General features: G+C 41.4%; 1 protein-coding gene across 2 annotated transcripts in view; it reads right to left on the bottom strand.

The window, feature by feature from the left end:
• Arid4a (AT-rich interaction domain 4A) overlaps positions 1–18444 on the bottom strand; it is a 112064-nt gene that overhangs the window by 48254 nt on the left and 45366 nt on the right. For both annotated transcript variants that reach the window (XM_051147195.1, XM_051147194.1), the window contains 3 exons: positions 7363–7442; positions 7187–7281; positions 3421–3553 (listed from right to left, as the gene is read on the bottom strand). In XM_051147195.1, coding sequence (XP_051003152.1) covers positions 3421–3553; positions 7187–7281; positions 7363–7442 — 308 coding nt within the window. The remainder of the gene's footprint in view (positions 1–3420; positions 3554–7186; positions 7282–7362; positions 7443–18444) is intronic.

Genomic DNA, 18444 nt, shown 5'->3' with positions numbered 1-18444 from the left:
TCGTATTTAAGAAACCTCAAGCTAAGTGGGTAGAACTCCTGGTGCTGCTCAGACACACTTACTTGAGATCCCTTACAAACCCTTAGCCTTGGACACAGAAGGCAAAAGGTATATCTCAGAGCTACACTCTGGCTCCCAATTCTAGTTTTTGTAATTAAGTTATATTTAACGTTAAATAGCAACATATAGTTTATGGCTATCATATTCAACAGTATAGAGCAAGATTTGTAAATAGTCTTTTGTTTTGCTTTTTTATGTTTATTTATGTGTTTATTTTTGAGACAAGGTACTCACTATGTACACCAGGCTGGCCTCGGATTCATAGATCCATCTGCCTCTGTCTCCAAAGTGCTCAGATTAAAGGTGTGCACCAGCACACTGGGCTGGATTTTTAAATATTCTTATTGATTACTGTTTGGTTTCTGGCACAGGGTCTCATGTAGGTTCTGTCCAGAACCTGCTGTGTAACTGAACTCACAATGCTCCTTCAAGTGTTAAGATCGCAGGCACGGCCACAGCTTCCCACCAGACAGAAATGTATGTTTGGTGGGTGCTTGTGCTAGTAACTGTCAGGTCAGGAGAGTAGCTGTGCTTAACCTCAAGAAGCAACAGTGTAACCAAGGGGCAAACTTCAGACACATAAAACAGAGTACAACGGGAGGGTGATGAGGTGGTACACCAGACACAGGACAGTACCAAGGGAGGAAGACTTGGCCCCAGCTGGTACTAAAGGAAGAATAAACATACGCCTAAGCCTCATCACATCACCTGTGAGCCACGCTAATGGCCTCCATATTTAGTCTTGTCACTTCCAATTTAACAAGGGAGCAAATAAACTGTCTTATGAACATTCCCACACATGCAGTGCAAATGCCATTCTTTTACCGAACTAGCTGCAGAATTATCTCCTAATTTTGTAGATGACCTTTTGAAGCCCCGTCTGCCTCAGGTGTCAATTACATTTGTAGTTACATCCAATGCTTGCCCCAAGCTCATCTACCAGTCAGCCAAAGAGGGTTCTCAGTGAGATAAACAGCACTAAGCAGTCTTTCCCTCTCATAAACTACCCTCTATTGCTCACCTGTTCTCATTCTTTGTGGATACAACGACTGCCATTTCAAAAACTAAGAATCTAAATGCATCTTTCCTATTACTTTCTTATTCTAGTTTATGTACCAGTACTAAAAATTACTGTAACTTTTTTTTTTGGCTTTTTCAGACAGGGTTTCTCTGTGTAGCCCTGGCTGTCCTGGAACTGTCTTTGTAGACCAGGCTGGCCTCAAACTCAGAGATCCTCCTGCCTCTGCCTCCCAAGTGCTGGGATTAAAGGCAAGCCCAACTACATTGGCCTTAAAAAAAATTACTATATGGGGCTGGAGAGCACTGCCTGCTCTTCCAAAGGTGTTGAGTTCAATTCCCAGCAGCGAAATGGTGGCTCATAACTATCTACAATGTGATCTGATGCCCTCTTCCTGCATCCATGTACATATGCAGGAAGAACACTGTATACATAATAAATAAATATATCTTTATTAAAAATTACTATATAATTTGTAACATATACTGTTTTATGTGCAGAGTGTATGTTCTTGAGAGTGGCATACTAGAAGCCCCATCCTTGCCCATCTTCTAAGGAATTTAGAACAAAGGCAAAGTAAACCCACTGTTGTCCTCAGGTAACACTCATTAACTGAGGGTGGGGAGAAGCCACACAGGATTCCATAAACATGTACCTTAGGAGGTAGTAAGGAAGGTAGCTCAGTGGTAGAGTGCCTGCCTAGCATGCATGAAGCCCTGTGTTCGACCTCCAATGCTCACAGAACTGGGTATAGTAGCACACACTTTTATTCCTAGCATCTTGGAGATGAAGGCAGGAGGACCAAAAGTTCAAAGTCATCCTAGGCTGTACGGCAAATTTGAGGCCAGCCTGAAATATGTGAAACCTTGTTTCAACAATAAGAAAGTTGAAGGAGTTATGGTGAAGGAGTTGCAGATATTAATTAAAAGAATGTGAAATTAACTGATTACACTAAAACTAAATTTAATTAACCAAAAGATTAAGATTTTGTGTGTGGTGCGAATGTACATGAATGCGTGCATATACATGAATGTGTGGATGTGTGAGGATATGCGGATGCAAACAGATGTGTGGAAACCGGGCGTGGTGGCACACACCTTTAATACTAACACTCACTGGGGAGGCAGAAGCAGGCGGATCTCTGTGAGTTCCATGCCAGCCTGGTCTACAAAGCAGGACAGCCAAGGCTACAGAAAGAAACCCTGTCTCAAAAAAAAAAAAAAAAACCCAAAAAAACAAAGCAAAAAAACCAAACCAAACCAAAATGGATGTGAGGATACACACGCATGTGTGCCCATGCACATGGGGAGGCACAACAAGGTGGCAGGTGTCTTCTATCACTGAGTTGAGACAGGGTCTCTCACTTAACTGGAGCTTGCCTTTTTGGCCACACTGGCAGGACAGCAGGCTTTTAATTCTGTGTATCTGTGCACTTGGTCCTGGGTCGTGCCTGGCTCTGGGCACTGGGGATTCAAGCTGGCCCTTAAGCTCTCGGGCTTGCAGGGCAAGTACTTTTACTAGTTTGCCCCCTCCCAGGTGAAGCTCTATGTTACCCCAAGTTAGTCTCCTCCACCTCCTAGGCTGAAGCAAACGTCTTGATTTTGGACTCCAGAGAAGCTGGAACTACAGCCGTGCAGCACCACATGTGACTCCATTGTTGAGAACGGGATTGTCGTGAGATAAGCAGTTATTTTAAATGGGTCTCCTAAAAACTTATTTCTAGGTGATTAATATGAATGAAGTAAAGAATCACAGAGCCAGATGTGGTGGCTCACACTATAATCCTACAGCTGAAGACAGCGAGCTGGAGAATTGCCATGAATCTGAGGCCAGCATGGACTACACAGTAAGTTCCTGGGCAGCCTGGACTTATAGAGTGAGACAACAGGGCAGCCTGGACTTATAGAGTGAGACAACAAAGCAGCAATAAAGAGAATTAAGGAATCAACCTCAGGAACTGAAGATGTAAAATGGCAACCTGACAGGATAAAGAACACATCTGAGGGAAAAACCTGAAAGAACTCAATAAATGATAACAGAGACCAGAAAGTTAAAGATGACGCCAATTTTTGTGCACTTGACACTCTTAATTTTTTTTTTTTTTTTTTTTTTCCTGAGACAGGTTTCTCTATATTATCTTGGCTCTCCTGAACTAGCTTTGTAGACCAGGCTGGCCTCAAACTCACAGCAATCTGCCTGCCTCTGCTTCTTAATTTTTAAACATGTAGTAAAATTGTCATTAGATTTATAATACTTCCACAATATTTTTTTTACTTCCACAATATTTAAAAAACCCATTTTCAACAAATAATACAGCTGACTAACTTTGTAGTGAAACGTACCAAAGCAGGGTACCATTCAGAGCTCTCCGCTGTAGACGGCACACTTACAACTTTTCCTAATAATTCATCGTTGAGACGCCGTTTATCCTCATCTTCCTCTTCACTGCTTTCTTCTTCCTTTTCATCTTCAGTGCTAAGAGGCAGAAGAAGCTGACCATTAGCTGACCATAGGCCACAGCTGGGCACAGAGGGCTACATCTGCTATACAGTCAAGGTGGCTCCTATGGCTGCCTCACCATTCTTACTGGGGCTGAGGAGACGGACACTCTCCTGCCTCACACAAGTAATACAGCCACCTAAGTATCCTGGAGTCTGGTTCCTATGCCAGGACAGAGAAGCCTAATTGTATCACCAAATGCAATTTTAAAAACAGAATACCTAGCCAGGCATGGTGCACACCTTTAATTCCAGCACTCAGGAGGCACGCTCACTTACAATCATGATGATTTGAAATCATTATGTGTGCTCCTGAACACGCTGACACCTGTCATTCACTGCGGTGTGCAATGCTGTTAATTACTAAATGATCTGGAGGCAATTGGTCCCTTATTTTTTGCATTTTTAATATCTTCTCCTCTCGCACAGGAATCATCACATGTCTTTCTTTACATTCTGCAGTGACTAATTTTCCTTATCCTTAGTTCTAACACCTCTTCGTGCTTATTTAAGTGACCTGCACTGAAATATCAGTTTACTTGACCTATTAAAAATTGTAATTATTAAGGACTACAATACTATGCTTTAATATAAATACCACACAACATTAATGACTTATTAACTGAAACTCATACACTGAGCACTTGCCGCACACTGAAAAAATGCATATAACACTATCTAATCCAAACTGGCAAGACATTATCTATCCCGTTATCCTCAGCTGTAAACTAGTAATAGGATGGGGAGAGAGAGAGAGAGAGAAAGAGAGAGAGAGAGAGAGCGAAAGAGATGAGGAAGAGAGTGAGGAGGAGAGAGAGAGAGAGAGAAAGAGAGAGAGAGAGAGAGAGAGAGAGAGAGAGAGAGAGAGTGTGTGTGTGTGTGTGTGTGTGTGTGTAACAAGATAAATAACATAAACATAGTTGCTGTAATAAAGTGACACAGCCACTAAGTGACTGAACTGAGATTTCCATTTAGGGGCCTCAGTTTTTCTTTTTCGTTTGCAACTTGTATGTTGGACTCTGCCTTTTTACAACTTTGTTACATACACTTCTGTGCATACAACCAATATCAGGGTCTTGGTTTCTTTTCTTTTTTTTTTTTTTAGGGTCTTGGTTTCTAAATATTTATTTCCCATTGAAAGAAACAAAGGTCCCTGGAGAAATGGCCAATTTCAAATCTTTTTCTTTTCTTTTTTATCTTTTTTTTCTAAGATTTATTTATTTATTATTACATATACAGTGCTCTGCCTGCATGTACATCTGCAGGCCAGAAGAGGGCATCAGATCACATTATAGATGGTTGAGAGCCACGTTGTGGTTGCTGGGAACTGAACTCAGGACCTCTGGATGAACAGTCAGTGCTCTTAACCTCTGAGCCATCTCTCTAGCCCATCTTTTTTGTTTTTTAAGACAGGATTTTTGTTATCTTGGCTGTCCTGGACTTGCTTTGTAGACCAGGATGGCCTCGAACTCACAGAGGTCCACCTGCCTCTGCCCCCCCAGAGTGCTGGGATTAAAGGTGTGAACTACCTCACCCAGCTCATTATCAAGGTTTAATCCAGGGTGGGTGGGAAGATCATGAAGTCATGATATGATGCAGTGTCAGAAAGGTGGCCACGTGCTCAAGAAATGGAAAAGTGTATATAAAGTAAACAGAAACCAGCCTGCAGAGGTATCCACTGGCTAAATCTGGATAACATTCTCATCAAAATAAAACTTTATTTTTTGGTTCTTCGAGACAGGGTTTCTCTGTGTGATAGCTCTAGCTGTCCTGGAACTCTCTTTGTATAGATCAGGCTGGCCTCCAACTCCTGGCCTAAAATAAAAATTTTAAACAATGAATTATAGCCTGTTAAGTTAACTACACTCCATGAATAAAAAGTAATAAGGAAGATTTTATTTTAAAATTTTTATTTTTACATTTGGTCCCCCGTGTGTGTGTGTGTGTGTGTGTGTGTGTGTGTGTGTGCGCGCGCGTGTGTGTGTGTGTGTGTGTGTGTATCTGCGGTCACATGTGCCACAGCACACACATGGAAGTCAAGAATCAGACTCTAAATAGTCAGGCTTAGTACAAGTGCCTTTATCTCTACACCACCTTGCTGCCCTGGGAAGACTTTTGTTATAGCTATGAGAACTAAATAACTAAAAATGAAGCAGGAATGAAAAATTACAAAATTATCACGTTGCTATCTTAAGTACTGATATACAAAAGTAGCCTCAGTGAGTGATTAAAAAAAACAAAACAGAGAAAGACCAGCATACCTAGTAGCTAAGTAGCTCCACAAGTATTATTTTATTTTCCAGAGAGAAGAGGTTAACCTAAGAGAACTCTAAGTTCAGAAATTAGGCAGGAACCACATTAACCAGCTATTCAAAGGTGATTTCACCTAGTATGGGGCAAACTGATGGTAAGTATCTATAATGTACTTTTACTGAGAAGAACACACATCACTTACTACCAAAAATGAATAACCTTCATCTATAAATAAGAAAACACCTTCTCAGCCCTCAGGGAGGCAGAGGCAGACAGATGTCTCTGAGTTCGAGGCCAATCTGGTCTACAAATTGAGTCCAAGACAGCCAAGGCTACACAGAGAAATCCTGTCTCAATTAAACAAACAAAAAACAAAAAACAAAACAACAACAACAAAAAACCTGACAAAAAAAATCTTCATTTGCCTGTACTCTTAAATGTCAGTCTCACTAAACACTAACAAGTGCTTCCAGATTAAAAGGAACTCAGGAACCGCATCAAGGAAATGCAATACCATGACCTTAGTTTGGATCCTGAAAAGATGCTATGAAGGCACCTAGGACAATGGGGGGACCTTGAAATGCTGACTGTGTGAGGTAACACCATTGTACAGGGGAACATTATGTGCCAGGTAGAGCAGGCCCCGCTCAGAACCTCAGAGCACAAGGCAGAATGACGGCGTCTGACTGTGAACTGCACATTTCATCTATGTGACTGGGTTGTCCATTAGCATGTTAGCCTTTTACATAAGGACAAAGGACTGTGATGCTCTTTGCTTCTGCTCAGTCAGGTTCTAAATCTGAAAATTAATCATGATATGTATATATAAAAAGACGGAACGATAAGGCAAATAGGCCAGATACATTAAAAACTGTTCACTCTAGACAAAAGACATACAGAAACCCTTTGCATTATTATTTTTAACTTCAAAATTGTTTTTTTAAGCCAGGTGGTGATAGCGCACACCTTTAATGTCAGTGCTCGGGAGGTAGAGGCAGGGGACTCTCTTGAGTTTGAGGTCAGCCTTGTCTACAGAGCAAGTTCCACCAGGGCTACACAGAAAAACCCTGTCTCAGAAAAAAACAAAACAACAATAACAACAAATTGTTTTTAAATAGAGATCAAAAACTACAAGTAATTACTTAATAGAGGAAATCATACCAAGATTTCATCAAAGCAAATTAAAGTGGTCTTTTGGGAACTGGAACTTTGGTAATGTCTGGGCACGGTAAATGGAAGGCAGAATGCCACCTTATAATAACGCTTTGGCAATGTTCCCCAACACAACGCAGCCACTCTGAGAAAGCCAACTGTGGAAGCTGTAACAGCACAGAGTAGTCACCGCATGAGAACTCACATGGGAAGCGAGGACCTCCTCCCTCTATTTGTCTTCTTTGCAATGACGGGTGTTCCAAAATGCTCTGGGTTTGTTAAAGGAAGCTGGTCAAGGGTCTGCAGAAGAGACAAACAAATTCAGTTCATACTTCACTTCCCCATCAGGCTCCACAGTTCAAATTAACTCTACCACCCTACCTCACTCTCCGCAAAATGTCTCTCCCCTTTCAGGCAAAGTGAGGTACGCCTCAGAGTTCTCTCATCACCATCATCAAACACTGCAAGAAGCAAAAGATGTCTGAGAATTTGTGCACATTAATTAAAAAAAAAATCAAATGTAAACAATGGTACTACTATTTCACAGCTTGTGGTGGTTTGAACAGCAATGGCTCCCACAGACTCGGGTGTTTGAATGCTTGGCCCAAAGGGAGTGGCGCGATTAGGAAGTGTGGCTTTATCAGAGTTAAGTGTGTCACTTTGGAGGCGGGGCTTTGGGGTCTTACGTGGTCAAGCTACCCACAGTGTGACAGTCTCCTCCTGGCAGCCTTCAGAGCAAGATGAGAACTCTTGGCTCCTCCAGCACCAAGTCTGACTGCACAGCTTCCCGCCATGATAACAATGAACTAAACCTCTAAACTATAAGCCATTCCCAATTAAATGTTTGCCTTTATCAGACTTGCTGTGGCCATGGTCTTTTCATAGCAATAAAGCCCTAAGACAGCGCTTAATACTCATTGATTACTTCTTGGTTATTTCCACACCCTTCTAGAATGACTACACCACTGTTGTTGTTTTGTAGATGTCAAACAGCTGCCCCTGGAAGTCAAGTGCTTACTTAAGTAGCCCACTTGTTTTCCAGTGTCCAGTGACCTAGTCAAAGCACAAATATAAGATCGCCTGGATTCTAGACTGCATAACAGCTAGTGTCTAAAACCCAAGTGTTATGTATTCTGTTGCACAGTTACTGAAGAAGCGCCTCTACTTTCCCTAAAGGTCTGATTTCTTCTTTTTTTCTTTTTCAGGTTTCTTGAAATGGGGTTTCTCTACTTAGCCCTGGCTGTCCTGGAACTTACTATGTAGACTAGGCTGTTCTTGAACTCACAGAGACCCTATCTGCTCTTGCTCTGTGTCTGATTTTTGATAATGATGATAGATTATGCTAATTCTACTTCTTTGCTCAATTCCTTACACTAGAAGCAATGGCTGGCCAATTCTAAAATTTCCATAATGCAATGTTTTTTTTCTTTTACTAGAAAAGGACACAAGTAATTAATAATGCAAAAAACCCTTTCGTTATTTATTCATTGTGTGTGAGTGTTTGTGTACCATAGCATGCATGTGGAGGTCAAGGGGCAAACATGAGTGAGTTAGTTCTTTCCTTTTCATGAATGGGTCCCCAAAAATCAAGCTTAGATTGTCAAGCCTGGCAGCAAGCACCTTTAGCTGCAGAGTAGCTGTGATGTGGTGAAATGCATGGAATCTCAGCATGCACTGGCTGTGGGCTGGGCAGGTAAAGCATAATTCCAGGCCAGTTCAAGCTACACAGCAAGACTCCTAGTCAACAACCACACCTTAAAAAACAGCATCATAAACATCTAGAAACTTCTTGAAAGTTTCTATATCCATGACATTAAAAACTGTCAGTAACTACGGATACATTTCAAAAAATCCAAGTAAGGAATTTAATAACTTATCCCTAATTTTCAAAAACCTAACTATATTATTTGATGATTTTAAATGGTAAGTTTTTCAAGTTTAATAAACTTATAGTTTATTAAAAAGTAAATGCCCTCAGATGACACTTAATTGTCCAGAATTATATAAAAATAAAATACAAATATAAAATCCTTAGATAATAAATGCATAGTATTTATAAATTTTACAAACGACCATACTCACAGGAAAGCATATATATGCTACCATGGTTACCATTAGTGATGGTGTACCCCATCACCCCAGCAAAGGGGAGGCTGAGGAAGGAGCCTCAGCAACATGATACTGTCTCAAAAGTAAATCAAACCTCCAAACGAAAGAAAAAACAAGGGTCATCAAACTGGCTCAGGGGGTAAAAGGCACTTGCTGAGAAAGCTTGGCAACCTGACCATGCCCCAGACCGCTCAATAAGCGATGTAATCTGTTCTAAGGAGGGGCACAGGGTATGTGGTCTCAAGCCTGGAATCCTGGTCCTGCTCTTGCAGGATGTATAAAACACTCAGGATGCTGAGACACAAAGATGACCAGGAGATTCAGGGCAGCCTGGGCTACACAGTGAAATTCTCATATCACATACATACACATGCATGCATGCACGCACACACACACGCGCACACAAACACACCTCAAAAACCACCATTTAAAAACGAATCCTAGTTTTCATAGTACACAGAACAAACTGACCTAACATCTTTGAAGTAAAATCCTGACTTTTATCCAGGTGTGGTGGAGCATGCCTTTGGTCCCAGCAATTTGGAGGCACAAACTGGTGGATCTGAGTTAGGAGCCAGCATGGCTTATATAATGAGTCCCTGGACAGACAAAGCTATATAGAGAAACTTTGTATTGAAAAACCATAACAAAAAAATTAATTAATTAATAAAATCCTGACTTTTTTTCTTCTTCTTTTGGGTGTTTGAGACAGGGTCTCTCTACACAGCTCTGGCTGTGCTGGAACTTGCTATGTAGACTAAGGGGGCCTCAAGCTCTTAGAGACCCATCTGCCTCTGCCTCCCAAGTAGGGGAATTAAAAAGCACCCATCACTACACCTGGCCTCTTTTTTTTTTTTTCAGACATTTTTATTTTTCACCTATATATTTATATTATTACACATATATACAATAAACTGCCTATAGCAAGACACAATCAGGAATTATATAAATGTTACATTCTTAGTTTTTTGGTTTTTTTTTAATGGATGTTGTACCAAGTATTTTGCCTTCAAGTCATACACTTTTAACAAATAAGGCTTAAGAAATGTATATAAAAAGCAATCTACGCGTTCAATATTTACCTACTTCAACCAGCTCTTCCTCTGAGATGAAATATATTTATCTAGTTTAAATTATTTGGCATGCAAGGGACAACTTAAGGAAATGAGAAGCCCCTGACACATGTTCACAGGCAAGCAGCCACGCTGGGTCCTGCCTGTGACACAGAACTGAATGGGGCTGCCTGCAAATACAATGATAAGACAATGTCTGCAAACAGCATGGTGGCCTAGGGCTGTGATCCCAGAGCTCAGGAGGCTGAGGCAGGGGAATCATGAGTTCCAAGCCAGCACAGGCCATATAGTGACAGTGAGAAGGAAGGGAGAGGAGAGAAGGGAGAAGGGACAACAAAACCCCCACAGTATCAATTATTACTGATCTATGTGTTATTGCTCAAAATAGCTGTGTCAAAACTACAATATGCAGCCTGCGCACAAGGCTGAGCAGCAGAAGGCTTCCGTAGCACAAGAGCCTGAGCTGGAGCTCCAGTGTGTGAGGGGGATGAGTGGAAGATGTCTGCAGCAGTATCAAGCCCAGCAATGAACGAACCACTTTCTGGAACTCACAGTGATCCACCTGCCTCTGCCTCCTGAGTGATGAACCACTTTCTTTAAAAAAAAAAAAAAAAAAAATCAAGCCGGGCAGTGGTGGCGCACGCCTTTAATCCGAGCACTCGGGAGGCAGAGGCAGGTAGATCGCTGTGAGTTTGAGGCCAGCCTGGTCTCCAAAGCAAGTCCAGGATAGCCAAGGCTTCACAGAGAAACCCTGTCTCAAAAAACAAAACAAAACAAAACAAAACAAAACAAAAGAATCAAATCCAGCCAGGCATGGTGGCACACACCTGTAATCCCAACACTGGGGAGGCAGAGGCAGGAGGATCTCTGTGAGTTGGAGGCCAACCTGGTCTAAAAAGAGAGTCCAGGACAGCCAGAGATACACAGACAAACCCTGTCTCAAACAAACAAACTCCAATCTTTGCCCTCACAAACCAAACTTAACTCTTCATGTATCTGTGTTGACATACAAGATACTTTAAAAAATAAAATCCAGCCAGGCGTGGTGGTGCAAATCTTTAATCCCAACACTCAGGAGGCAGAGGCACGTGAATTTGTGTGAGGTTGAAGCCAGCCTGGTCTACTTAGAAGTTCCAGGACAACCAGCATGACATGGTGAAGCCCTTTCTCAAAACACATATACACATGTACCCACGCATGTAAGCACACACGCACACATGTAAGCACACACGCACACATCCTCCAGTTTTCCTTAGTGCCTCTAATGACAATGGACACACATTTGAATGAAGTATGAGGAAAAAAATAAAACTATAATACCAATATGGGATCTGGGGGATGTCCAAAGATCACTGCTGCTCTTCCAGTGGACCCAGGGCTGGCTGCAAGCTCCCACATGGTGGCTCCCAACTCTAGGCCCAGGGCATACATCCCCTTCTGACTGTGGGCACCAGGCATGTTCACAGTGCACATACATACATGGAGACAAGACACTCATACATAAAAAATAAATAAACCTAAAACAACTAGGGCCAATTGGCATTATCAAATTTATATAATAAAATATTCCCTATAGTGTTTCATCATTTATCAGTGGAAACTCTAGAATGTCCTAATGAGGAAACTTAACAATGTTCTCCTTAATTCTTGTTTGATAAATAACCACTTTGAAATAAAGTTGTACTTCTGATGAGAAAAACTCATTTTGTTTCAATATTCATTATTATGAGTTGAAAATACTGTTAAAAAACCAAAGGGATTTCTTAGTCTTAATTTTTAAAAACTTTTATTTTATGTATGTAGGTGATTTGTCTCTATGTATATTTCTGTGCACTGCAGTTATGCCTGGTGGCCAGGAAAACCAGGAGGGCATCAGATCTCTTGGGACTGGACCTACAAACAGTTGTGAGCTATCATGTAGGTACTGGGACTCGAACCCCTGGTCCTCTGGAAGAGTAGCCAATGCTTTTAACACTGAGGAATCTCTCCAACGGCAAAAAGGGTTTCCTGAAAGGGACAGTGGTACAACAGCTACTGTGTCATCTTACACAGGAACCTTCTAGTAAACAGAGAGAAACAGGTTAGTATGCTAACTCAGCACTCATGAGGCAGAGGTAGGCTGAGCTTCACGAGGAAAACACCAGTCTGGTCTACATAGAAAGTTCTAGGCCAGCTAGGGCTACATAATGAGACCCTGCTGTAAAAGAGATTTTAATGCGAGCTATACAAATGTATGTACCTGAATACCTTTACACTTGTCAGGAAATACTCCTGAAAGCCATGGAGAACACAACAGCCCCATCATTAAGGCCGTGCGGCAGTTCCAGGCATCAGTGACATCCAAGTCAGGCATGGAAAGCTGAGGCAGAAACTGCCCTGACCTCCAGGCCAGCCTGGGCTCCACACCAAGAATGTCTCAAACAACAACAAATAAGACAAGCTGCCCTCTTTAAGTAGCTTCTAAGTGCAGCATATCAAGTGAAAACAACTCAGAAAAATTTAATCATTTTTGAAGCACTTGATAGTTGTGAAAAACATTATTTAAATAAATAATTCATTGAACATTTAGCACAGCCCCAAATTATTAAATCTGATATTATATAGAAATAAATACAAAAGCTTATTACAGAAAAATATAGCAAAGCTAAGACTCAAGCAACACTAATCATTCTAAGTAGACAAAATAATGTAAACACAAGTATATACACCCAAATCCCAATCTTCTAAGCTTCAAGGAAAGAGACAATCAACAGGAATATAATATAGTATGCTAGTAAGTATAGAAGATCTGTCTACCTGTTATCCAAAACTGACTGATACCACAGGACGATAAAACGTCTAAAGTACGCCATCTATCCAAAGGTATTGTAACTGACTATCATCTACTGAACTCCAACCACAGCCTAGTCCACAACACAGCATCTGCACAGCAGAAAACACAGGCTTCTGTTTCTAGATAAACTTAGAATCAGAAAGCTCAGTAATGACCTACAATTTAGTTAAAAGAGAAAAACACAGTTAGTAGGTATGAGGAATAAGTATAAAATGAATGTGCACCGCCCTAGGTGGTAAGCCTGTTATACACTAGGCTACTGCTCCTAGGCTTGTTACAAGGAAGAGGAAGTAAAAATTCAAAAGAATGAAATTATTGGTTATATATGTATGTACATAGCAGTTATGTTGGAACAAAATATTTCATATAATAAAGTAAAAACTTCATATATACATATATTAGGTATAACCAATTGTCCTTTAAAAATCATTTACTCTGCTATGCGGTGGTGGTGCACACCTTTAATCCCAGCATTCAGGAAGCAGAGGCAGGAGGATATCTTGAGTGTGAGGCCAGCCTGGTCTACAGAGTAAATTTCAGAACAACCAGGGCTACACAGAGAAACCCTATCTCAACAACAACAAAAAAAACATTTGTTTTTACATACTTAGCTGACAAATCAAACATAATGTATGGTATACAACATGGTGCTTGAAATGAAGGAGTATAAGCTAACACGCTAGCACACGTGATACCTCACATTTTTGGGAGGTGATACACTTAAAGTCTATCTCAGCGCACTGTTATTAGCTGGCCAACAGCTCTTTAATTCATCCCCCTCCTCACTCCTTTAGTTTTATTCTTGCTTTAAGGGCTAGGATACAGGAATCTCACCATATTCCCTTCATCTTAGTCCTCCTAACTGAAACCTGGATCATTTGACCAACAAACCCCCAATTCCCCAGCCCTGCCATCCCTGGCCCCCCTCACTCTGCTCTCTGTGAGTGTAACCTTTTCATAGTCTACACACAAATGAGACGGTGTAGTTTGATTTTTTGTGTTGTTTGTTGCTGTTAGCATGATATCCTCAGGTTCATCTGTGCAGCTGCAAGTGGGGGAATTTCTAGTTTTATTAAGACTGCACAGTACGCCATGGTGACAGACCACATTTTATCCAGTCACCCCCTGACTCCATCCCACCACTCAGGGAAAAAAGAAGTCAGGTTGAGCATGGAAATACGAAGAGTACTCTGATGCACTGGTTTCATATTTCTTCAGATATAAATCCAGAAATGGGACTGCTGGATGCATGGAGGGTCTGTCTGTTTTGTAATCAAGTGCCACTGGAAGGACATGACCATAATCCCAAGCACTCAGAGGCTGAGGCAGAAGAAATGTGAGGTGAGCCAGCCTGGGCTACCTAGAGAGACCCTGTCTGAAAAGCAAACGTTAAGATTTTAGTTTTATGAAGAATCTCCATACTGTTTTCCACAGTGGTTTCACTACTGCAGAGTGTTACCAGCAGCAAGCAAAGGTTCCACTTGCTCCACATTCTTGTCCATCCATCTTGTCTTTGCGGCAAAGACTACTCTAACAAGTTGGGGGTGATACCTCATGGTGGCTTTCACTTCCTTAATGACCAACCAGTAGTTATACATCAATGAACAGTGGGAATGTCCTGAGAAAGGCACGGTCAGGTGATTTCATCACAATCCTAGATGGTACAGCTTACCACACACCTAGATGATACTGTATGTGTCACTGTCCTTAGGACACACGACAAGCATACCACTGTACTAAAAATGTATATCCCAATAACGTAATCATTAAGTATCTGTAAATTTAAACATTTAAACAAAGAACAGAAACAGCAAGCACATGGAACAAAGGATAAAATGGGAGACTGGAGAGAATGGCTTAGTGTTTAAGAGCACTGGCTACTCTTCCAAAGCACCTGGGTTTGAGACCCAGTACCCACACGGGCTCACAATCACCTTTAACTCCAATCCAGAGAACCTGACATGCCTTCCTGCCTCCTGGTACATCAGCCACATGTGATACACATCTGGTCCCACTGGCTGGTGTTCAGGGACAGTAACATGCAACGTGGGGTCATCTCCCTTTAATATAGTTCCTCTTGCTGTAGTGACTCCCAAGCATATGATTATTTTCCTGCTACTTCATCCCTGTAATTTTGCTACTGTTGGGGACTGTAATGTAAACATCTGTGTACTCCAATGGTCTCTGGGGACTGTGACCCACAGGTTGAGAACTGCTGGTTTAGCGCATGGCTGCATTTCTACCTTTGAGAAATGTCTACTGAGCTGGAGTCCTTAGCTTCCCTTCACAGTAATGAGCTCGAGTTCAGCTGGAGCCACTTCAGCTTCTGGCAAAAAGCCGACAGCTGGTGGCACAACAGCAGGCAGCTCGTAAGTTTAGGTTTAAGTCATGCTGTTGTTGTCTTTCATACGTGATGTGAGATAATGGCCTGGTTCCATTCGTCACAGAACATCTAGTTCTCTCAAAACATCTACTGAAGACACTGTTCATGCTAATGGCACTTATGAATACCCCACAAATACATGGGTTTTGTTAGCTCTGTTCTGTTGACTTGATGGGTCAGACACACTATCTTGATTTCTGTAATTTAGTACATGAGGTAGGGAGTGAAGGGTAAGCGAGGTTGCTCAGAGGTTTAAAGCAACTAGCACTAAGCTGACATGAGTGGAATACTGGGATTCATATAGTAGGAAAGAACCGAATCCCAAAACATGTCCTTTGACCCTTTGACTTCCACATGTGCACTGTGACATATCCATGGCTATACAGCTGTCTTTCTCCCCTCTCACCTCTCCAAAGAAACAAACTAAAATTAATACCCTATCTTGAAGCTTGCCCTCCAGAATTGCTTTAAACTTGTCATCTAAAATAGTCTGAACTCTTAGATCTGATAAAAAGTTTCAGCATAGCAGCGAGACATAAAATCAACAGAAAGAAATCATCAGCTTTTCAATAAAACAAAAATGAACTTGCTGAGAAAAAGACCTGGAAAAATCTGATTAAAACAGCACACAACACCAAGGAACAGACCTAACCAAGGCAGTGGAGGATCTCAACAACAAAAGCTTTAGAACTCTGAAGAAAGAAGCTAAGGATAACCAGAAGACAAGAGCCCTCACACTCAAGGATTGGCAGAGTCTGTAAACATACCTATACTGTTGAGAGTAACTACAGATTCGACACAATCCCCATCAAAATTACAGTAACACTCTTTGCAAAGCCATAGAAAAGAGCTCTAAAGTTGACACGGAAGCAGGAAAAACCTCAAACACCCAGAGCAATCTTGAGTAAAAAAGAATAATGCTGGAGGCATCACAGTCCATGACCCCAAACTGTACCACAGAGCCAAAGTGACAAAACACAGCACGCCAGCAGAGGCAGACGAGAGGGGCAGCACAAAGGACCCAGAATAAAGGTAGATCCTCAGGTCTCACTGTACACAAAAACCAACTCAATATAAGCCTGAGATGTTGGAAACTGCTAGAAGAAGACAGAAACAGAACACTTCAAGACACAGGCATGGAATTCCAACAGCACAGCAATAATCCCAAGAACTATTAGGATGGTCTACAAAAAACTAAGCTTCCACACAGCCAAGGAAACAATCATTACAGTGAAGAAAGCCTAGAAATGAAAGAAAATCTTTGCCAACTTTATGCCAGCCAGGGGACTAGAATATATATCTAGAATATAAAAAGAACTGCAAAAATTAAAAGAAACAAACAAACAAAAAAACCCAATGATCTACTCAACAAATGAGCCAATGAACTGAGTAGAATGTTCTGAAAAAAAAAAAAAATCTACCAACTGCCAAGAAATATTTGGAAAAGAATTCAATTTCCTTAGTCATGAGAGAAATGCAAATTAAAACTGCTTTGAGATTCCATTTCACCCCAGTCTGAAGGCTCTCATCAAAAACATATTCTGGAAAATGCACAGGGCAAGAAGAACCTTTAGACACTGGGAGCATAAAGGAAGAGAGAGAAAGTGGTCCAGCCAGTAGGGAAGTCAGTGTGAAGGGTCCTAGATAAACTGAGACAAGAGCTACCAAATAACCCAGCTGTGTCATTCTTGGACTTTAAGCCAGCATACCAGACAGATACTTGACACATCCATCTTCACTACTGGAGGAAATCAGACACCCTAGGTGTACAAAAATGTGGTACACAGACAACAGAGTTTCATGTAATCATAAAGAAAAATGAATTCATGACATTTACAGGTAAATGGATGGAACTGGAAGCCATTATGTTAAGAAAAATAAGCCAAACTCGGAAGACAAATACTGTGTTTTTTCTCTTATATATGAAACCTAGACTCCAAGTGCACGTTCATGTGTATGCACGAATATGTGTGTGTGTGTGTGTGTGTGTGTGTGTGTGTGTGTGAACTAAAAGAAATCAGAGAGGAAAAAGCGGCTTAAGGGAAGGCAGAAAGAAGGTACTAGACTATGAATGAAAATCATCTGAGGGAAGAAGGAATATCACACTCCAGCTCCCCAAGTACGAGGGTTATAGGCATGCGCCATCACGTCAGTGAGAAATACTTCTAATGACCCCCAAGAAAGAAGCAAACAAAACTCCAAGATTGCTGCTGCTGAGGATACTGAGGCCCAAGGATTGTGAAGTTGAGGACAGCCTGGCCTACACAGTGAAACTCTGGTTTTAAAACAAAACAAAACACCCGATGAGCTTGGGCTACATACAGTTCAATATTAGAAAGCAGTATGTAATTAGAGTAAAAATCTCTTTCTTATAGAGTACCCTAGCAGAGAGGTGATATTGGGGCAACTGCTCTACCACTGAGCCACATCCAGCCCCAGAATCTCCTTCACATTCAGCTGTGACAAGAGAAAAATTACCTCGATCACACTAAGAATTGACTATCACTGACTATGATGGCAACTCCCCACCCTAACTGCTCCTGACCCCTATGTGGGCCAGACCAGCAAGGTCAGGTCCTCTTCTGTTTCACCTTCAGTAGTTCTTATGTAACTTCAGGTATCTTTGGAGGCCAACAAAGATCAAAGACCACTAATACTTTATATCATTTTCTAGCTTACTAAATACTTAGAAATTTAAATGAAGAAAACTTCAAAATAATAAAACCCAATAGGTAAGTACTCTCTCAATCTCTCTCTCTCTGTCTCTTTCTCTCTCTCTCTCTCTCTCTCTCTCTCTCGCGCGCACACACACACACACACACACACACATACACACACACACACACAATTTGCTATCTTTTTAAACTGTAATTACAGTATACTCATCATCCTCTGCCCAGCCTTACATGGTCCACATCTCTGTAAGGCCTTACTTACAGTAGGGTGGTTTTTGAGCACATTTAAGAGAATACTGACTTCCTTTTCTTTCTTTTTTTTGGGGAGTGGGGGCGGTGGTTCAAGATAGGGTTTTGCTGTGTAAAAGCCTTGGCTGTTCTGGACTCCCT

This window comes from Acomys russatus, chromosome 1, assembly GCF_903995435.1.
Source record: "Acomys russatus chromosome 1, mAcoRus1.1, whole genome shotgun sequence".
NCBI classification, from domain to species: Eukaryota; Metazoa; Chordata; class Mammalia; order Rodentia; family Muridae; genus Acomys; species Acomys russatus.
Note: the sequence above shows the minus strand (reverse complement) of the source record. Positions and strands in the feature narration are given on the sequence as shown.